Source organism: Condylura cristata, unplaced genomic scaffold, assembly GCF_000260355.1.
Source record: "Condylura cristata isolate star-nosed mole 26May11 unplaced genomic scaffold, ConCri1.0 scaffold00009, whole genome shotgun sequence".
Lineage (NCBI taxonomy): Eukaryota > Metazoa > Chordata > Mammalia > Eulipotyphla > Talpidae > Condylura > Condylura cristata.
In genome coordinates, this window is record NW_004567110.1 from 57,953,327 (window position 1) to 57,976,374 (window position 23,048).

The 23,048-nt window shown below is 36.6% G+C and overlaps 1 protein-coding gene across 1 annotated transcript in view; it reads left to right on the forward strand.

Annotated features, from left to right (window-relative positions):
- The first annotated feature begins 356 nt into the window (after nucleotides 1-356).
- The window catches only part of TCEA1 (transcription elongation factor A (SII), 1), a 39,398-nt gene continuing 16,706 nt past the window's right edge, over nucleotides 357-23,048 (forward strand). The window contains exons 1-4 of the mRNA XM_004679876.2: nucleotides 357-548; nucleotides 10,174-10,236; nucleotides 18,079-18,184; nucleotides 22,693-22,780. Coding sequence (XP_004679933.1) covers nucleotides 486-548; nucleotides 10,174-10,236; nucleotides 18,079-18,184; nucleotides 22,693-22,780 — 320 coding nt within the window. The 5' untranslated portion in view covers nucleotides 357-485. The remainder of the gene's footprint in view (nucleotides 549-10,173; nucleotides 10,237-18,078; nucleotides 18,185-22,692; nucleotides 22,781-23,048) is intronic.

The following is a 23,048-nucleotide window of genomic DNA, read 5'->3' on the forward strand; positions in this document are numbered from 1 at the left end:
TCGAACCTCTGGGAAACCCCCGGCGACCTGAAAGCAAGTTGGGCGGGGGCAAACCCCATATCATAAAGGCGGAACCGGGGCTAAAGCGCGGCAAAAAAACAAAAAAACAAAAACAAAAAACAAACAAACAAAAAAAAAAAAACGGGCCTCACCTCCTTCCCACTTTCGTTTCTTCCTGGCAGCCGCCCAAACCGCAGCGCGGGAGCTTGAAGTGGGTCCAGCCGGTGCCTAGACTGTAGCCCGGCAACCTACAGTCGATTGGTAGCGTCTGTACGGCTCGCGCGAAACTCGATTGGCTCTGCCTGTGGAGGGAGGAGACGCCATCGCCGCGGCCGCGGCCTGGGTTTGTGAGGAAGGGCCTGGGCCCGGGCCTGCTGTGGTGGGCTCGCTGGGCGCCTGGGTTCGCGTCCTGCCGCAGTCTCTGCTCCAGCTTTGCCCACTTCCCAGCCCAATAGGGGTGGGCTCGAGGAAGACCTGCCGGAGCCATGGACGACGAAGTGGTCCGTATCGCCAAGAAGATGGACAAGATGGTGCAGAAGAAGAACGCGGTGAGCGCGGCGGACGACGCGGGCGGGGAGGGAGGCCGGGCGGCTGAAGGGGGCCGCCTTCGTGGGGGCCGGACGCGGTGGGCCTCTGGCCGGGCGGGAGGGGGTCCTGGCCCGCCTACGCCCGCCCTCGGTCGCGGGCAGCGGAGGTGAACTGCTCCCGCGTCCTGGGCCGGGTGTCATGGGGGGAAGGTAGTGTGTTCCCGCAGCCGCGGGCGTTTAGGGCCAGTTTTCGGTGCTTCAGTGTCCCTCGTTGGTAATAACAAAACGAGGTTTTAGCCTCGAACGAGGCATTATCTACCATTATTTTAAAACGTTTGTAGATTCAGATCCTTCCTAGGTCAAGAATATGGCAAGCCCTAGCTATGGAAAAGAGAATTCTCTTTTCCACGATTGTTGGCCAACAGCTAGAATTAGCATCCGATAGAGGTTTGTCGTCTGCTATAGACATCAGGTTTATCAAGTAAAATGTAAAATTCTTGAATTTTAATTTTGAAGAAGACTAAGCATTTTATCTAACTTAGGGCACATGTTTGCCTAGCAGTTAAAAAGATAAACTTGGCAAGTTCTTAATCTAAAAGTGGATATTTTGGGGTGTAGTGCACGAAAGAGCTATGATTAAAGAGCGCACCTTAATTAGGGGGTGCTGGTCGGATGGATTGGACAAATGCCATTGGTGGACATTCCCTAAGTGATTTACAGTTAATGCCAGTCGCCTTATTTTGTTATTGGTATGTTTGTGTGATTATGATCTCTTATGGTGTGTGTGAAATCTGTCGTCCAGTTGCAGCACTTTTGTGTGCATTTGGCATCCTTTGCTTCAATCACCTATTTTCAGATAAATCTTTGCACCTCACCTGGATTTGTTCCACCATGCTCGGCACATTTGCGGTGCCAGTGTACCCCAAACAACTCATTATTCTAAGAAACAAATTCCGTATGAAACTGATACGAAGAGGAATAGGGATGCTCTGCATTTTAGAACATTTTAGAGTTACAAAACATCTGTGCAACATTTTTTGGGGACTTACAATACGGCCGTGGTGTATCTGTTTTACAGAAGAAACCGAGTTAGAGAGGTTAATTAATTCACCTACTTAAGTACTGGACAGTTGGTTTAAGCCAGGTTTTCCACAGGACAGCATGTAGAGTTTTAACCATGAATTGTTAAGATTTCAAACATAGTCTGTTCCTCTTTTAACAGGTGCACTGCTCAGTATTTATTTTGTACCCTGTTAATTTGTATTTGCAATTTTGGCCATTTAAAGTACTTCTGCTTGTTTTCTGTTCTTACACAGCCCTTCCCCCCTTTTTTCCTATTGCTGCAGCTTTTCTGCTTATTTGATATGTTGAACACTTCCTGTTATTTTGTTAAAATTGGAATTTATCTTCCCTTTCCTAGAGATCCCTACAATCTCACAGTAGAAGCTCATAGAGAAAAAGATGGTTTCTTGGGTAATTTTTTTGCCCTCTTAACTCCTCTGTGATGTGTTTTTTAATATTAATCTAATGCATTAGATGTTTGCTTTTATTTTCCCCTCCTTCATTATAATAGATGTTACTTATAATTTATTATAGGGCAAGTACAAGTAGACCAGGTAATATTTACCTGCAGCTCTCAAATTATCAGCATATTTTCAGATCTTCAGTAAACAGTGTGGGAAAGGGTGAGGATATTTGCCAAGGAAAAATACTCAAATCTTATTTTTCTAATAGTTCAAGTCTTTACCAGTATGAAAATTTGCCCCCCCCAAGAAGACTAAAATCATTTTTTCTTCTTCCTTTTCATATTTCATTTTATTATAAAATCAAATAGACAAATGAAATAGAGATGCATACCATCCCTTCCTCCAAAGCATACTATCAACCAACAAATAACTTTTTACATATTTAATAATTTAACAAAAGTTGTTTTGGGCTTGCCAGGTTATGGTAGATTCTGTGGTTTCTAGGTTTTCTTTGTGAGCTTTTCTCCTACACTTATACATGAAAAAGTAAACTGCTTGAATAACTGCTGTCATCTCTATTGAGAAGTTTAAGTGACATTATAGGACATTATTTTCATAAAACTGTAGGTGTCATATTTAAGTAGTAATGAAAATAGCTACCATTTACTGATCTGATACTCTGAGCCAGGTATCTTTTTACTCCAAAGATGTTTTTGTAAGGTAAATATTATCCCCATGCTAAAAAGGAAGAAACTTAAGAATTTAGAAAATTAGGGCCCCCCCCCCCCTTGGTGGTGCAGCAGGTTCAAGCCTAGCTTTGTGAAGCTATCGCAGCCACTGCAGCACAAGTTCAACCCCTGGCCAGGGAGGTGACCCACATGGCATGGCAGACCTCTTCTGACCCACCCCTTGTTCTCCTCAGCAGTGTATCTGTATGTCTGACTTCTTCCCCACTCTATCTCTGGTGAATCCTCTCACCCCCTCACCTCTGGCCTGTACCCCAATTCTGTATGTATATATAAATAAACCTTAAAAAATGAATTTAGAAAATTAAATGAGTATTTTTAAGTCAAATAGCAAGGAAGTGGCCAAATAAAGATGTGAATCTCAAATCTGTTTTTGCTCCAAAGCCAGTTCCAGTATGTTATGTTACAGTGTTTGTAGAAGAACCTTGCATGTGTACAGTTCAGTAAACATGAGATTGGACAGTAAGGATATTAGTAAATACCCCATTTCCGGACTGTAGTACTGTTAACAGGGCAGGGAGAGAGGGGCAACCCTGAACCCCCAAACCTGTCTGCTCTAAATAGGTTCTACCATTCTCCGCATCAAGACAAAACATATAAAACTTTAATGAAAAGGAACTTTAATACTGTGAGTATACAATATGGAAGACAAAGAATATAATTTTTAAATCAAACACCTCTGAAGTTACGCATCCCCTCATGGGCAAAAGTCAACCCAGTAGGGATTGGTCCAAAGCAAGGCATGAAAGCCTGCCACGAGACTAAAGCACCTTCTGGCCAGGATGCATAGAAAAGGGTTAGAAATGGCCAGGCAAGTCTGGGAGGAAAAGAGCACAATCAAAATCCATCCCCATGGGTCTTTCACCCACATCTCTTTCAACCAGTCCAGGGCCAAGAAACAAGTGTGGTTTCTTTATCACATGCTTGCTGCTCCATGTGGCTCCCTCAGGTCTTCTGGCTCTCCATCCTACTTCCTTCCTCAGATTTCTTCTCTCTTCTTTTCTCTCCCTCCTTCTGGGTGGGGCAGGGAACCTGGAACTTCCCCTTTTCCTGGGGACCACCCTGTTAACAGTACTACTGAGAATGTTGTCCTATAGAATACTTAATCTAAGACAGTACTAGCATTATTTTTTAAAGATTTATTTATTTGTGCATACAGAATTGGGATACCGGCCAGAGGTACCCCAGGGGCAGGGGCGGTGAAAGAATTCACCAGAGACAGAGTGGGGAGCAGAACAGGCAGATTGATGAAGTACACTGCTGAGGGGAGCAGTGGGCAGGTCAGGAGAGGTCAGTAGCAGCGTGTGGGTCACCTCTGGGGCAGGCGGGGTTCAAACTCATGGGGAAATGTCTTTAGTTTCTTAGTGCTGGGCTTTAACCCGCTGTGCCACCTCGAAGGGCCATACTAGCAGTTTTTAAGTGCACAATTGAGTCCGTGATGAAACCATTTGTTAGTTCCAGGTCTTCAGGTCTTCAGGTATTAGCTGTTTTCACTTAGCTTTTTTCTTGTTATCTTCACTTGATGTCAATAAACAAGCCTGGTTCCTAATCTGGGTCCCAATTCTGGCTCTTCTCAATTTTAGCAGTGTGATCTTAGGCAAGTTTTTAATATCTCTAAAGTTAAATTTTTTTAGTAAAAAAGTAAAGATGAGGCCCTCCCTGGTGGCACAGCGATTAAGGTACAGCACTGAGAAGCTAAAGCTACTTCTCCCTGCCTGCCCAGTAGGTGACCACATGGCACCGCAGACCTCTCCTTAACCTGCCCTAGCTCCCCTCAGCAGTGTACTTCGTGGATCTGCCTGTCCTGCTCCCTACAATGTCCCTGGTGAGTCCTCTCACCACCCCTGCACCTCTGGCTTGTACCCCTGTTCTGTATGCACAAATAAGTAAATCTTTAAAAAAAAAAAAAAGTAAGGATGAGATGAATATAAAATTCAGCCTTCTGGGTTGTGTTGGTTAATAACACTTTATAATGGAAGAAGTAAGGTTAAGAATTTAGAATTTTCAAATTCATGTAGGCTTAAATAGAATTAAATTTTAGGGAAAGAAGCTGAAATTAGGTGTTAGAATTTCCTAGAAGCTGAATGTTTTTATTTCTAAGTCTTATTGTACCTGGGTTGGAAAAATAATCCTTTGATTTCCATATCAGGATTAGGCTAATAACTATAAATAAAAATTTACAATGACTATGCAGTTTTTTTGAAACTGGGTGTTTCATATAAACAAAATCATAAAATATTTGTATAGGTGGAACTTAAATGATCTTTTGTGATCAGCTTCTTTCACTTTATGTTTAATTTCTTCCATGTTATATAGCATGTATCAGTATTTCATCCCTTTTTATTTAACTGTATTTAATCTTTTGAGGAACTGCCAGACTGTTTTCCAAAGTAACTATCATTTTACATTCTGACCAGCAGTGTATGACTTTATATACAATTTCACCATGTCTTTGTCATTCTTTTTTTATGATAGCATGGTAATTAGTGTAAAGTGATACCTCATTGTGGTTTTGATTTACATATCTCTGACAGCTAATAATAAATGTTTTTTCATTGTTGGCTATTTGTGTATCTTTGGAGAAATGTGTGTTCAAATCCTTTTTTTCCATTTTTTAATTGTATGATTTATTGCATTTTAAGAATTTATATTCTGAACAATAGGCCCATATCAAAGACAGGATTTGGATTTAATGTCAACCATTCTGTGGGTTGTCGTTTAATTCTGAATAGTCTTTTTTCGATGTTTTAATTGAGGTAACACTGGTTTATAACATTTTATATGATCTAGAGATATAGAATTATACCATTAAGGAAAGGCACTAAAAGTCCTACACCATGTCCAGTGTGTCATCTCCCTATTAAACTCCTCCCTACCTCTCTAGTCACCTCAGTTCTATCAGAGTTTGGCATTGGTTTGATTTTTATCTGACCCTTTGCTTTGTTTCTTTATAGTCCACATATAGGTGACACAATCTGTTTTTTTTTTTCCTTTTGCTTTATTTTTCTTAGCATAATCCCCTCTAGTTCCATCTGTGTGGTTGCAAAGGCAAGAGTTTATCTTTTTTTTTTTTTATAGCTAGTAGAATCCATTGTGTGTATATACAACATCTTTGAAGAACAAAAACTTTTACTTTTGATGATGTCAGATTTATGCATTTTTTTCTTTTGTAGCTTGTGTTTTTGATACACAACAACTACAAAGTGAGATGATGAACTAAAATTTTAATTCCTAAATGTATCACGATGATCCCAAGTTGTAAATCAAGTATTTATAATTTTGTGTTTCTTTTTTAAAAGAAGCATCTTAGTTCTTATGATAATTCTTACTAAGAGGTATTTGAGCTGATTGAGCTTAAATAATGTTCACTTAAAGTGCAGACTTATGCTTATTGAGAATACTCTTATGGTAGAAATAGTTCTTTTTCCTTATTTTTTTAATCAACTTTATCTTAGGTGTCAGGAATTTTTTGATATTTCATGTGTGTTATATTTCCTTATTTGACCATTTTAATCACTTGAGGTTTGTGTATTCTCTCACCTACATGTAAAGAAGCTGAAACTTAAAAAGTACAAATTAGATTTCTAGTATCTTATCATTAGGAAGTTACAGGACATGGGTTTGAATCTAGATATATAATGTGTATCTATCTCCCTTGTAGGTCAGTATGTATTTTCTATTGCTCTCTCATATCTCCTAAAGGAGAAGGATGTTTGTATCCTGTATAATTTTGTATAAAGTAAGTGCCCATGGAAGTTCATATATTTCATCAAGGTACTTATTTCTATGGACAGAAAGTAGTATCAATATATAATAACATGGCCTGATTGCTGATGTTTATTTTTCACCTAGTTGTGAGCTAAATTTGCCACAAGACGTTAAAGTAAAATCTTTCTTTCTCTTGCATCATTAGCTATAGTAAATGTTGCAATCTAATAGACATGACTTCTTGAAGCAGTTAAGGACTAGGATAGGACAAAATGTAGTTTCTTGTTTGTTTGGGTGATGTTGTTCTCCCAAATTCATAGAGTGAAATAGACACTCGTGGACCTATGGAATGGAAACAGCAGTTGTGTAAGGTGAGAGAATAAAGTTCTTATCATTATGACTCTGGCAACTTTTTTTCTCCCAAGTTTAAATTTCTTTGTATAATTGAGGATTTGAAGTAGATGCTCAAAGCTTTCTGTTTATTTTTAAATTCCCTGATGTCCAAAAGAGTTTCTGCTTGCTTACTGCTGCATTGTTAGCACAGAGCAGAAATTGCTCATAGTTTTGAAAGAATCCTTTCTGAGAGGCAATGGAATATAATTTGGTAGAGACTGGTTGTTCTTACCTTTTCTAGTTAGTAATCTTATGACCTTGTGCAAGTTACTTAAGTTATCTGGGCTTCAGTTTCCACATCTGTAAAATGTAAAGTGTACATTTTTGTGTATCCTTCTGTAATAAGATCAACTATTTCCAAAGGGTTTATTTCATCCTTTATTCCAAAGGATGAAAGGAAGAACACAGTACTTGGTATATAGTACTTTAAGGTTTGTCAGTAGTCTAATACACAGTCATCTTTTTTTTTTTTTTTTGCCATTTTCATCTTTCACATTTTCATGACTGTTTATTAAAGAATTTGATTGAAGTATTCATCGCATTTGGTGAGAACAGTATAATTATGAGAAAGATCATAGTTTTATTTCATTAACATTATTTAGCTTTTTCTTCCTCTCGTATGTGTGTGTAACTCCAGTCTCATCAAAAAGATCTGAATAAACTGGAAAAGTTTGATTAAATTAATGCAATTATATTGACTCTTTGAAAACAACTTAAACCTTATGTCACATTATACTGATGTATTAGAAACATAACTTTATATGTAACAGATAGTGTTATATAAGTTTTAGAGGACTTTTTTTTTTTTAGAGATTTATTATTTATTCGTACAGAACTGGGGTACAGGCCAGAGATGCGGAGGGTGAGAGGATTCACCAGAGACAGAGTGGGGAGCAGAACAGGCAGATCTACGAAGTACACTGCTGAGGGGAGCAGTGGGCGGGTCAGGAGAGTTCTGCCACCCCATGTGGATCTCCTCTGGGGCAGACAGGATTCGAACTCATGTGGAAGTGGCTTAAGTTTCTTTGTGCTGTGCTTTAACCCCCTGCGCCACCAGGGAGGGCCCTAGAAGACTTTGTTTTTTAAGAACTCCTAGAAGTGTGACTCTTATCTTCTTTTCTAATTGATTCAAGGTTAGAAATGGATTGGAATGTCCATGGATACATGAGTAGAAGAAAAATGCCCATGGTAGCTAAAGCATACAGGTCCACAATCTCTATATCAAAACCTTTGGAATCAGACATATATTTTAGAGTTCCAAGTTTGTCAGATTTTATAAAGTTTATATGGTACACACATCTGGGCAGTTCCCAGTTATGTAGACATTAACATTGTATGCAAAGTGCATACTCTCACATTAAAAGAGATAAATAGAACATAACTATCTGTTGAGATTAGCTAACAAATGAGTTTATTAAAAGCTGATGATGCGGGCCTACAGTAAAAAAAAAAAAAGCTGATGAGATCGCTTGTTTTTCAGAGTTTTTTTCTTAGTTTTGGGATTTGTCATACGGAACTGTGAAGACCTTGTTTGCTCTCAGAAATGTCATGCCATAGAAACTCTTGATTAATAGTAAATATAAAGTCAGTGGCAGTATACATCTCTAATAATTATATTTCACCTTTTAAAACTTGTCTCTAAATAAAAAGAATTTGTAGAATTTCCAGATCAGATGGATTCTTGAAGCAGTGAATAAAATTCTTTGTAGTAACTTATTTTATGATTTCTATTGAATTTGTTTTTTATTTATGGACACTGCTTATATTCAAGTGAGGTATTTGTAGCCCTAAGAAAAGTTTTATTCTTGACAGTTAGCGCTGTTTTCTGTCCACTTAAAATGGAAAAATTTTGTGACTGGAGATCATTACTTGATTTTATATTTAAGAAATATAATTATTCTGAAAGACTTCATGTTTTATTTCTTCTTTGGGATTTAATGAGGGACTAACTCTGAGGCTTTATTTCTTTAGGGTATGCTATATTTCATTGATGTGTAGCATGCCTAGTTTTCATATTTAAGCATTGCAAAAAGCAGAATGAGTTACACATACCATTGGCCAGATGGCTGTTGGGATGTACTGTCACAGAGAGTGCATCAAATTTAGCATCATGATTTGCAGAATAGGTGTTAGTGGCTTGGGAGAAAATCTGAGCGCCATTAGTAGAGTGCTCTTTGAACTTCAAGGAAGAAATGACCCAAGAACAGTGCAGGTAAAAACAAAAACTATACATACCAAAGAGCAGACTTTAGCTCTTCATAGAGTCTTTTATTCTTGGTAAAACTTCTTTTGTGGAGTAAAAAGGGTATTATATTTGAATTATTTTCATAAACATTGAACTATAAAAGTGAACTAGTTTTAGAACCCCTTTATGGTTTTGCTTATATTTTTATTTTTATATTAAAGGCAATTTATATAAAAATTTCAAGTCTGAAAGAATTCTTTCAGTAAGCAAAATAAATGCTAAGAAAGCATTGCCATAGTTCAGTAGGTTTTCATTATTAATGGTATGTAGAATAATGTTGTGTCCAAATAGAATACATTATATGAGTATTAGACTAAATAAAATGGTTGAGTAAATCAGTGTGTTAGACAAAATATGGTAGATGAAATAAATGAACATCATTTTAGAATATTTGGCCACACACTGTAGGTGGTGCTGTTGCTTCTTATTTCACTCCATTCCTTGCATTTTATGTAAATTTTTCAAGTCTTTTTTCTTTCTTCATCATCTGTGGGAGCCATTGATTCTAGATGAGGATTGCCAGTGGACAGGCCTGTGAGCTTACCATAGATCTTATTTCTGAATTTTTTTCAGAATTTTGTTTTTTACCATATTGTAACAAGGTATACAGAAATGTTCCTGTGACAGACAAGTAAGATACAGAAAGATCTCAAGATTCTATCAAAGAGACAATCTTTCCCATTCTCTCTGTTTAAGTGAATGCTAGAGGTGCTTGCATCTTCCTCTCTCCCCCCATTTTCTTAGGGTTAGCGCATTTTGCAGGCAGATAGATGCTCTCCATGGACTTTTGGAATGTGTTATACCACCACAGTAATTTTACTTTTCTGCTTGGTACATATAAAAAATAACATTAAAAACTTTCACAAAACATTACTTAAGTGGTCATTACCTAGTAAATGCATTTTATGATCTCTGATGAGCAGTAAGCCTTATTTGGAAAACTCTGTGTGTTTATGTCCATATTTTTACTATTATTATGATTTAAATAAATAAGCCATAGTAAGAGTTAGTTAGAAAAACATAAAATTTCTAGCTAGTCCTTTTTTTGTCATTTTGGAAATTCATTATGAAATTGTTTCATTTTATAGGCTGGAGCATTGGATTTGTTGAAGGAGCTTAAGAATATCCCTATGACCCTAGAATTATTACAGGTATGTGTGAATATATGTCATATTTTTTTAATAGATAACTATCGGGAAATACTGATAATCTTCAGTACCAATATAAAATTTTCTGTTGTTTTTTTATGATATGGACCATTATTAACTTCTCATTTTTTAAGATAGTAAAATAAATTAACAAGTAACTAGTGCACTATTACAGAAAAATGTTGTCTTTCTTAGGAAGAATAACACTTGAATTTCTAGGGTTGGCAATGGGAATGAAATTGCAACTGTTAAAGGAAGTAAGACTCTTGGCTCTTAAGCGATCTCTCGAGATGTCACTTTCTTGGTCTAGCATCATTAGCTGCTACCAAAATGAAGCTAGCCTTATGGGTAAAGATAGCAAGGTGTCACTCTTCTCCCTTTTTTAAGCACTAACTGTGAACACAGTTATTTAGTAGACTGTGTAGATTCATTACTGAAGTCTTATTTTAATCTTCTATTAAGACTAAAACATAAATATAAAACTTTAAAAGTTATTTTTACTATTTCTTTTTGTCTCAGTGTTTGAAAAGAAAAACATTATGGTGAATTCATATATTTCTACCACACATTTCTTATTATTCTTAAGAGTCACCTTTGAAATTTCTAGTCAGTTATGTCTGAATTTATGAAAAGGTGAACATGGTTGGGGGGAGAAAACACCTATTTTCATTAATATCTTAACTAAAATTGAGCATTTCTTGTGTTTATGAGGACAGTGAAGTCTGATTGTATTACAATAGTTGATTGTAATTGAGAGAAATTACCAATTTTTAGACTCTAGTAGAGTTGTAGGTGTATTGATATTCACTTTTGCTGATTATGCTTTCTTAATATTTTAATAAAGGAGCACATATTGTGTCATTTGTGAACATATTTTGTAACTATTTGATTGATTTCTACAATTCATTTCTGTGTTTCTAAAACATAATCTATAGTCCTATGGAATCCTATTTATTTTACTTAGTCCATTTTAAAGTGTTCTGGAGAGGATACCAGCTTTACCACATTGCCAAATGGTGAAACAAAAAAGTTAGGAACTCCTCTACATGTATACCAAGAAAGAGAAAGGAAGTCTTGTCATCCTTGTTCAGAGACTATTCCAGAATTAGCAGCTTCTTTGGCAAATCAACTTTGAGAATAACCTTTCTTTGAGACAATACCTTACTACTACCTGGATGTGGCCTTATCATAGCAGCCTGTATGGGAAAAATCACATAATATGAAAACAACATAGTTAACATATTCAAGAGAAATGTTCTAGCATTAAAGAGGGTATGGAAGTGGGTAGGGTTATTATTATATATATATTTTTTTAAGATTGACTTATTTCTGCGTACAGAACTGGGGTATAGGCCAGAGGTGCAGGGCCAGTGAGAGGATTCACCAAAGTGAGGAGTATAACAGGCTGACCGTGCAGTAAACAGCTGAGGGGAGCAGCAGGTGGGTCAGGAAAGGTCTGCCATGCCATATGGATCACCTCCTGGGTGGGGACAGAACTCAAGTGGAAGTGTCTTTAGCTTCTTAGTGCTATGCTTTAACACACTGCGCCACCAGGGAAGGCCCAGGGTTATTGTTTTTAACATACCTTTGATTATTTTTGTTTACTTCATTCCTTGGAAAATATGTATATTTATGTGATAAGCATTTGAATTTAATTAAAGTTAGGTTTTAAAGTTTTTGGGTATTTGGCTTATAGAGTTGAATAAAAATTGATTTGTTCCCTCACTGATCTTAAGTTCTAGTACAGGTTTCTCCCACTATCCAAAAGTGTAATGTTTCTATTTGTCATGATTTTGTAATTTATTTTTTGAGAATGCTCAGAACTTTTCCATATAAATTAATGATAATAATGTCCTATCTTTAGAAAGTAGAGAAGGGCTAACATGTAAACAGAAAGGTATAGATGTCTAGATTGAGGTTTGTGTTGAATTATTTTGTCAAAGATAGGACAAGAGAAGCAGAAAGTTTTTCTTAATCTGGGAATCTCATGAAGGCCTTTATTACAAGTGATAAAGTGTAAGCTGAGTCTCAGCAAATGAATAGGTTCTCCCTTGGCAGATAGCTCTGGGAGTATTCTATCAGGGAAAACAGTATTTAGAAGCATTATGGCATACTAAGTTACGGTAAAGAAAGAACAAGTCAAACAAGGTTTGAAGAAATAGGAAGACTAGCCTGCTGGATTGTGTATGCAGTCCTGCTGAAGGCTATGGGGAGAGGAGAGTGGCCACATTTGCACAGTGAAAGAAAAGGAAGGCTGAACACAGGAAGACATGCCAATTACCACCATTACTCAGGAGAGTAGTGGAAGGCTTGAACTAAGACAGTAGAAATAGAAATGGAAGCAGGGATATTTGCCAATGATGGACAGCCTATAAAAACTGCTAGTTTGCTGATGGTGAACAGAGGGAGGAATTTGGGACAATTTTGGCATGGCAACAGGGTAGATGGTGTTATTTAACACTAGGAAAATTCAAGAAAGGTTATGTTGCGCGGTTGAGATGAGAAGGAAATGTTTTATGTCTTTGTTCTCTTAACTCAGTAGCTTTCATGAGGCTATAGAGCACTTGAAGTGAGCTAAAGAACTGAATTTTAAATTTTATTTAATTTTAAACAATTTAAATTAGAGTGATTTAAAAAGTATTAGAATGATTTAAAAAGTTATGTGTAAAAGGAACTTGAGGGCCCTCCCTGGTGGCGCAGCGGGTTAAAGCACTGCACTGAGAAGTTAAAGCCACTTCCTCAGGAGTTCGATTCCCAACTCCCGCCTGCCTGGGAGGAGACCACCTGGAGTGGCAGACCTCTCCTGACCTGCCCGCTGCTTCCCTCAACAGTGTACTTCGTAGATCTGCCTGTTCTGCTCCCCACTCTGTCTCTGGTGAAGCCTCTCACTCCCCTGAGCCTCTGGCATGTACCCCAGTTCTGTATGTACAAATAAATAAATCTTTAAAAAAAAAAGCACTTGAATACCGGAGAAAGAATAGTAGGGAGCTGATAGCCTATGGTTGAATTAGAACCTCCAGGAAAATGGTAGGTAGTAATTAGCATTGGGTTAATCAAGTGAAGATGCAAGAATCCACTGAAGTTTATATTACATTAGAGGAAACATTAAGCAGAGAATTAATTTATATGGGCTAAAGGTGAGGAAATAAACAGGAAGACAAATACTATTAATAGATGGCATAGTCTTTGTAACTTTTCTATGTAATAGAATCATTCATTCAGTAATTATTAAATGCCTGCTGTGTGCTAGGTATTTTACATGTTAAATACAGTGGTGAACAAGGCTAAGTCCCTGCCGTCATTGAACTTGGTGAAAGAGTTATAATATAGCTGTATTTTTTCTTTTTTCTTTTTACAGCTTTATTGAGGTATTCATGTGCCGTGCCATTCACTCATTTAAAATGTAAAAATTCAATGGATGTTAGTATTGTCATTTATAATATCACTACAGTTAATTCTAGAATATATTCATCACCTCAAAAATAAAACCTATAGCTTTTATCAGTCATTCCCTGTTCTTCCCGTTTTTCTACCCCCAACAGATTCCCCTTTGGTCCTAGGCAGTCAGTAATTAGTCTACTTTTTACCCCTCTAGATTTGTCTAATTTGGAGATTTCATTTAAATGAAATTATGCAATATGTGATCCTTTGTATCTGTTTTGTTTATTAAGATTTATTTATTTATTTTATGCATACAGACCTGGGTTATAGGCCAGAGGTGCAGGGGTGGTGAGAAGATTCACCAGAGACAGTAGGGAGCAGAACAGGTAGATCAACAAAGTATGCTGCTGTGGGGAGCAGCAGGTGGGTCAGGAGAGGTCTGCCATGCCATGTGGGTCACCTCTGGGGCAGGGATTGAACTCATGCTGAAGAGGCTTTAGCTTCTTAGCGCTGTGCTTTAACCCTCTGTGCCACCTGGGAGGGCCCTATTTATTTCTTTTACCAAGCATAATCTTTTCAAGGTTCATCCATGTTGTAGCATGTGTTAGTATAGTCATCCATTGTTTAACAACTGGGATATATTTTGTTAGGCAGTTTCATAATTTTGTGAATATATAGCGTATAATGACACAAACGTAGAGATGTTATTGTTTATTACACACCGAGGCTATGTAGTGTAGCCTAGCGGGGCCACTGTCATGTACTGTACCTGCTTTTTTTTTAAATGTCTGAATAATTTTTCATGGTATGCTTCAGTTGTTTCCATATTTTTGTTAGGACTCATGCTTCTCTGCATATCAATGTGCAAGTTTGTGTGAACATACATGTTATACTCTTGCATAGCTTACAGTAGAAATGCTGAGTTGTATGGCTACTTTTTGTTGAACATTTTTTTTAACAGTTTATTTTTACATCATTTTGTATATATATATTTTTTCATCTTAATTGTAATCCCCGCGGGTTTCCCATCACCAAATCACCCATGTGCCATCACCATAGTCCCGTGTACTTCCCTCTCCACCCCCCCGTTTTTGATCCCATTCCTCACTCCATCCCCACAAAATGTCTCTAGTATATGGCTGTTCATTATTCTTATTCTTTTCTCGCCTGGTCCATTATACTCTTGCTATGAGTGAAATCATCCGGTATTTTTCTTTTTCTTTCTGGCTTATCTCAATATGCATGATCTTTTCCAGCTCTATCCAAGTTGCTGCAAAAGACATGTGTTTCTCTTTTTTGGTTGCTGAGTAATATTCCATTGTATATATGTACCACATCTTTTTAATCCAGTCATCTACTTTAGGGCATTTGGGCTGCTTCCATGTATTTCCAATTGTAAATAAAGCAGCAGTAAACATGGGGGTGCAGGTATCTTTTTCAATCAGTGTTTGTTGAACATTTTATGGATCTGTCATAGTGCTTTCTCAAATGGTTGTACCAATTTGCAGTCCCATCAGCAACCAAAGGAGAATCTCAGTTTTTCCACATTCTTGCTAGGATGTGTTATTATCTGCCTTTGGGTGTAGCCTTCCTAGTGTGTCTGAAGTGATATCACATTGTAGTTTGGTTTTCATTTCCCTAATGACTAATGATATTGAACATCTTTTCATGTACTTTTTATTATTTGTGCTTTAAAAAAAAAGATTTACTTATACATGCAAGAACTGGGGTACAAGCCATGAGAGGATTCACCAGAGGAGAATGGGGAGCAGAAGAGGCAGGTAGGCTGAAATACACTGCTGAGGGGAGCAGCAGGCGAGACTGGAGAAATCTGCTGTGTCATGTGGGTCACCTCCCTGCCTGGGGATCAAACTCATGCTGCAGTGGCTGAGGATAGCTTCATAGTGCTGTGCTTTAACCCACTGTGCCACCAGGGTGGACCCTTTGCAGTAAATTTTGAAGCTGGGATTTGTGAATCCTCCACTTTTTTTCTATTCAAGATTGTTTTGTTTGTTTTGGGTCCGTTGAGCTTCCTTATAAAGTTTAGGATAAATTTACCACTTTCTTCACAAAAGACAACTGGAATTCTGATGGGGATTTCATTGTATCTGTAGTTTGATCTTATTAGTATTGCAATTTTAATATTTAAACTTTTGATTGATAAATATGGGATACCTTTCTATTTATTTAGATCAACTTTAATTTTATTGAACAATGTTTTGTAGTAGTTGTTTTTTACCTTTAGATTTAGTGACTGTCCTCAAGTCAGTGGTTTCTTAGATATGCTTAAAGCATAAGCAGTCAATGAAGACAGATTAAACTAAACATAACAAGATTTAAAGAAGTCCTACTTCAAAGAAACCAAGAAAGTAAAGGCAATCCACAAAAATGGCAGATACTTGCAAATCTTTTATTTGTAATATGTAAGGGAAAATACAATAAATAAATAAAAAAGACACATTACCCACCTTAAGAACTGGCAAAGCATCTGAATAGGCATTCCTCATGTTGCAGAATGAATACTCAATCAGTGATCACCAAAAATGATTTTTCTTTTGGAGCATACAGATTTGCTTATCTTCTATGATATTATTGGTGTCTCTTGATTTCAGTATTCATTCCTTCAGCTTTAACCACCATTGTGCTGATGATTTCCTAAGTGTGCTTAATGCATTTTCCATTTTTCTCAGCGTATACCTAGTGTTCTGAAGAAATGAGATGGCCAATCATGGTCAAAGGCATATGGTTTCTATCTAGAATTTTGCAATATATAGTTTACTTAAAAACTTTCATTAATCCTTCAGTCAAGAAAGCTGTTTAATTCTACAGTTCCTAACATTACTTGAGGACACAAAAGTAGCCTGCTTCTTAACTTTTGTAAATTATAATGTACTCGTTTCAGGAAAATCTGGATTCTAGGGAATTCTCAGAAACATGCCTAGACTTGGTTACTTAAGTGAAATAGTTCATAGTCTTTTTTTCTATCTACTTTTATGTATCCCAAAATATGCTCTAAAAGGAAAAACAAAAACCAGTTAGGTCAAGTCTTTTTCACTCTTAACTCAGTGTCAATTTCTTCTTATCCTTGACGGACAAGCTCTTCTTTAGTAAGTGTGTTTATTATGGATGCCTGTGTTTTCCAAATAGGTTTACTTAGGTTTGAAACAGGAAATTATTGACTCTAGTGATGAAAGACATTCTTCAGTAATTAAAATGCAATCATCTTACAGAATTTGATCACATTTAGTTTGATCACATTTTTATTTTACCTTTGCTCATTTCTGATCACTTTTTAAAATTCTATTTTCTTTGCCAACCTGTGTAGTTCCAAGTGTTGGAATTATATTAGGAACCCAGTATTCTTTCTACACATTCAAAAATTAGTTTTTCTTGTAGAGAATATGCCTTATTAATCCCAGATTGTTTTGGGACTTTATAATTTGAGAATCCACTCTAGCCAAATATATATTGAGTATTTTAAGTTCTTGAAATAAAATTTCTGTACTCAATCTATTTCTTCGTTGTGAGAATTGGATAATTAGCAGGAAACCAAAGTGCCCATACACTTCTCTGCTTTAAAGTTTACAGCAAGAGTTCCCTTTTTTTCTTCACCACTAAGAATTCCTTTGTTATTTTTTACTTCCGAAGACCATATATTTTGAAAGATTGTCTGGTACAAACTTGAAGTACTAAGTAACTTAATCATCTTTTATTTATCACCCATAAGTGATCTGTCATAGTTTTTGTGTTCTTTGAGCACAATTTGAAAACCATTATGTTCATTAAAGAGGTGAGTAGTCCTGGATTAAAATTACAGCATTGATAATTACTAATGGTGCAATACTGGGCACTTATTTGTACTCTAGCCTCTTCATTTTCAAAAAACCATGATCTCCACTTCAAAAAATAGGAAGATTAATGAATGTGAATGCTCTTATTATAACCCTGGGTCCACAGAATTACCACATGTTGAACTCTGTATTCTGTGAAGTATTTTAATATATCTGTGATTTTTATGCTGGGTGTAGGCAAAAATTAAACCTCAATATGGGTAATATATTATTACCCATATGATAGAGTGCTATTAGATACTAACAGGTGGTCTTTTGAAATAGTCTGTGTGGAAGAATGTATAGAAACAAAGCTATGATTGCTTCAACCTGCCTTATATATGAATAGAAATATTTTATGTTTTATTCTATGTGAATACTGATTTAATTGTGTTAACCAGTTTTATTGCAGTAGCAAGTTACAGAATTTGTAGATTTCAGTGATACCAACCTTGATCAGTGTTTTTAATCTGAGTGTTTGTCTCTTAAGTTTATTGTATACTATTGTAAGTATTCAAATAATAGAGGTTTTCTGTTATAAAATAGAGCCAAGAATCTAGGAAAGAAGAATATGAAACACTATATTGTCTGAAATAAAATTGCTTATACAAATTTTCTTGTTCTTGCCTTACAGTCCACGAGAATTGGAATGTCAGTAAATGCTATACGCAAGCAAAGTACAGATGAAGAAGTTACATCTTTAGCAAAGTCTCTCATCAAATCTTGGAAAAAGTTATTAGGTATGGTATAATTGCTCTTTTCTTGTATATATCTATAATTTTCTGGTTTATTCACATATTTAGTGTTGTATTTTTCTCTTAATGAATATAGATGTATTGCAGTCAGTGCCTTATAATAGAGCGGTGGACTTTAGCTTTACCTTGATGGTTTTGCTTTTTAGGGTAGTCAAATTTAGCTTTCTTTTCTTTTAATATTTATAACTGAATTGACTTGTTAAGTAAGAAGAAAATTTTTCCCCAAGGGAAAATTGTACATTTTGAAAAGGTTTTTGAAATAATTTTCTGACTTGTGAGAATGTAAAACTTAACTTGTATGTCATTTTTCTAGATCTTTTTTTTTTTTTTTTAAGATTTATTCATACAGAACTGGGGTACAAGCCAGAGGTGCAGGGGTGGTGAGAGGATTCACCAGAGACAGAGTGGGAAGCAGAACAGGCAGATGATCAAAGTACACTGCTGAGGGGAGCAGCAGGCGGGTCAGGAGAGGTCTGCCACGCCATGTGGATCTCCTCCGGGGCAGGCGGGGATCGAACTCATTCGGAAGTAGCTTGAGCTTCTTAGTGCAGTGTTTTAACCCGCTGCGCCACCAGGGAGGGCCCCTAGATTTATTTTTTATATTTGCCATATTTATTTTGTTGTGTTCTCTTTTTTTCTACATAGCATACACAATTTCATGTTTGTGTGCCACGTGTGTGTGTGTGTGTATTTAAAATACTTATTTTCTTGTCACTACACCACTCAGGTATAGTTCCTATGTTTCTCCCACCATAGTCTCTTGTGCTCTTTCCTCCTTTCTCTTGACCCTCCTCCCTCCCCTTTCCTTGCTATATGCCTCAAATATATAGCCAGCTTGGAAGTTTTGTCTTTTTTTTCTGACCCTTTGTTTGGATCCTCTAAATTCCACATATAAGTGAAACCATCTAGTATTTCTCTTTCTCCTTCCAGCTCACTTTGCTTTGTAATCCCTTCCATCTCCATCCATGTTGCTACAAGTGATGTGAGTTTATCTTTTTTTGATTGCTGAGTAATATTCCATTATATATATATATATATATATATATATATATATATATATACCACATCTTCTTGATCCAATCACCGTTTGGAGGCATTTAGGCTGTTTCCATATCTTGGCTATTGTAAACAGTGTTACAGTAAACACAGGCAAGCAGATTTCCTTTCTAATTAGTGTTTTTGTATCCTTGGCTAGATTCATGGGTGTGGATTTGCTGGGCTGAATGATAGTTCCATTTTTAGTGTTTTGAAGACTCCACATGTCATTCTATATGACCAGACCAGTTTGCATCCCACCAGCAGTGTAAGAAGGTTCCATTATCACATCTTCATCAGTATTTGTTGTTCTGATTTTTTTTGTTGTTGTTAATATGGGTCATTCTTACCAGTGTGAGGTGATACATTGTTAATAAGTGATATTGAACAATTTTATAGACCTTTGGTCATTTGGGTTTCTTCTTTAAGAAGTATCATTTTAGTTATTCTGCCATTTTAGTTCTTCTGCCCGTTCTTTGATTGAATTGTTTGCTTTTTTTATATTGAGTTGTATGAGATTTTTGTAGAACTTTGATATCAGTCCTTTACCAGATATATAGTGGGCAAATATTTTCTCCCATTCCATGGAATATCTCTTTGGTTGTCTCTTTTGCTGTACAAAAGCCTTTTAAATTGATGTAGACCCAGGTGTTTATCTTCTCCTTTGTTTTTCTTGCTTCTGGAGAAGATTTCTCAAAGAGGTTTCTGAAGTTTTTGTCATGGAGTGTTTTGCCTATGCTTTATTCTATGTATTTTGTGGTTTCCCATCTTACATTCAAGTTTTTGTCCACTCTGAGTTGATTTTTTGTGTATGGTGTGAGATAGTGATCTAATTTCTTTCTTGTGCATGTGTCAGTGTAGTCTTTCCAGCACCATTTACCGAAAACACTTTCGGTAAATGTTTATCTCTTTTGCTCCTTTGTTCTAGATTTGATGACTCTATATGTGTATTTTTATTTCTAGGCCTTTGGTTCAATTCCTTTGATCTATGTATAGTTTAATGCCTGGAAGTATAATGCCTCATTTTCTTCCTTTTTAGTCAGAAGAACTTTGGTTTTGTGATTTCAACAATATTGTTCTTTGAAGAACGCTGTGAGATTTTTTTTTTAAAGATTTATTTATTTATTCATACAGAACTGGGGTACAGGCCAGAGATGCAGAGGGTGAGAGGATTCACCAGAGACAGAGTGGGGAGCAGAACAGGCAGATCTACGAAGTACACTGCTGAGGGGAGCAGCGGGCGGGTCAGGAGAGGTCTGCCACGCCATGTGGATCTCCTCTGGGGCAGGCGGGGATCGAACTCATGCGGAAGTGGCTTAAGCTTCTCAGTGCATTGCTTTAACCCGCTGTGCCACCAGGAGGGCCCCGCTGTGAGATTTTTTAATGGAATTGCATTGAATCTGTAAAATGATTAAGGTAGGGTGGCCATTTTGATAATGCTGATTCTTCCTTTCCATGGACAGGGACTGTCTCCATTTCCATTTCTTTGTGCATAATTTTTTTATTTCCAAAACTACTTTATTATGTTGTTTTTAATATCCTTTGTACTTTAATTCTGAAGTGTGGCATATCTTTGGAACAAGTTTGTTTTCTCATACAGGAAATTTAACATTGGTACAGTACTTTAATCTCCAGTTAATAGTGTTGTTTGTTGCCCTAGTAATGTCTTTTATAGTTTTTTCATTCTTCTTGCCAGGTAAGATCCAATCTAGACATATCAAGTCTCAGAATCTAAAATAGTTCTTAAATCTCTTCATATCTTTATGACAGTGGTGTTTTGTAGAATGTAAGCACCCCTAATTAAGGTGTACACTCTTTTTTTTAATTTTATCTAATAGGCATTCTTTGGTGCCAAGTTTGAGACCCCGAGACTTACTCCTAATAAGTCCCCAGATCCCAAGGAGCCTTGGAGTGGAACCTGTAAGCAACCTTGATAGAATAAGCTCTGGCAGACCAGCAAGCCTCTGAGTAGGAACTGCAGATAGTCTAGATGTGGTATGTCCCAGGAGGCAGTAAGTGGTCCATGCCCCATCAAGGATATAGATGTGGTAAACCCTGGCAGAGGCAGTGGCTATACCTGGTCACCACTAGTGCTTACTCTTGAAGCAGTGTCCCTGGTAGCAAAGGCAGTCCCATGGTTAGGGAGGGAGTGATTATTTCCTGGACAGCAGGTACTTCAACAGCATAGTCACTGAGAAGGTTCACACTGCATCAAACTGGTTATGGACAGTGAGAGGAATATGGATGTTGTGGTCCTAAGTAGGGGAAGCTGGTGACAAGGCTGTCAGTTCAAGCTAGGGAACCTGAGGAGGAAGGAATGGAGGTTGTGTAGAGGTGTCCTTGATGGAGAGAAAAACATAAAGTAGCTGGAGTGCTCCATACGGCTGAGTAAAAGATAATAGCACAGCAAATGTTCTGATCTGGATTCCCCGACTAATTCTTTGGGACTGGTACTTTCCTTGCAAGGCATACTGAGAGCACAGGGACTGGCTGATTTACTCATCCCAAATGTCAGAATAGTGCCTTCAGGAGTGCCACAAAACAGATCTGAGTACATACAGATGCCAGTAAAGGCATGATAGATAAATAAATAAATAAGTCAGTAAATAAATAAATAAAATCAAGACTATTGTAAAATTATTTAATTCCCTGCAAAATGGGCTCACAAAAAAATATAAAATTATAAGGTAAGAATAATGCTCCTGTGTTCTATATTCTATGGAGAGGGATGTGGAGACATGGATAAATGAGAATTGAATTGTTTATATAGTTCTTACTGTGCAAGGATCAAAATGTAGATGAGTAGGGGTAATTTATACAATATACCTAAACATTTTCTGAACTCGGCTTCAAGGCTGTTTTGATTGATTTAAAGGTGGTTGTTTTAAGTGCTAAAATACTGTATTTGCATAGCTTACTTTACAATTTTCCTCAAGTCTTATTTACTCATCTTAAGTCTTAAAGGTTATGTATCTTTATTACTTCATAGATTACACCATGGTGGTTGGTAGGCCTTGAGGTATTTTCTACAAAAATGTTTACTATTCCTGAAATAGTATTTTTATTTTGGGTACTATGTTAAATGTTTTGAATTCATGAAAAGGTATACTTTGTGCATTCTATTTTAAAAGTAACTATACAGAACTTTTTTCCATTTCTTTATTCTGTATACTATTTTCCATTTCTTTATTCTGTATACTTGCTTTTAGGTTCTTGTTGATATAAACTTGAGGTTTCCACTAAATGAAGGAATTTATTTGTGAATACTTACTAAACATAGCACACATTGTGAAAAGTACCAAGGAACACATGGTAATAGAATAACTTGCATAAATTTCATTTTCCTGTTGAAAATTTAGGTTTGTTTTTTTTTTTTAATTTTATAAATAGTCTGATTGGTATGAGTAGCTTTTCTTTTTTAAGAAGTGATAATACCTAGGGATTTCTTAAATTTTTAGATGGGCCATCAACTGATAAAGACCCTGAAGAAAAGAAAAAAGAAACTACAGTTACATCACAGAATAGTCCTGAAGCAAGAGAAGAAAGGTATTTTGCTTTATGGAAATTCCATTATGTTGAAAAAAATCAGTTTTATTTTCCCATCACTTCCTCAGTGGTCATAACTGAATTTACTATCCAAATGGGATTAGTAAGTAAACACAGCCAAATATTTTACTTATTTATTGTTTAAGATTTATTTATTTATGCATAGAGAACTGGGATACAGGCCAGAGGTACAGGTGGTGAGAGGAATCACCAGAGACAGAGTAGGGAGCAGAATAGGCAGATGTACTTAAATACACTGCTGAGGGGA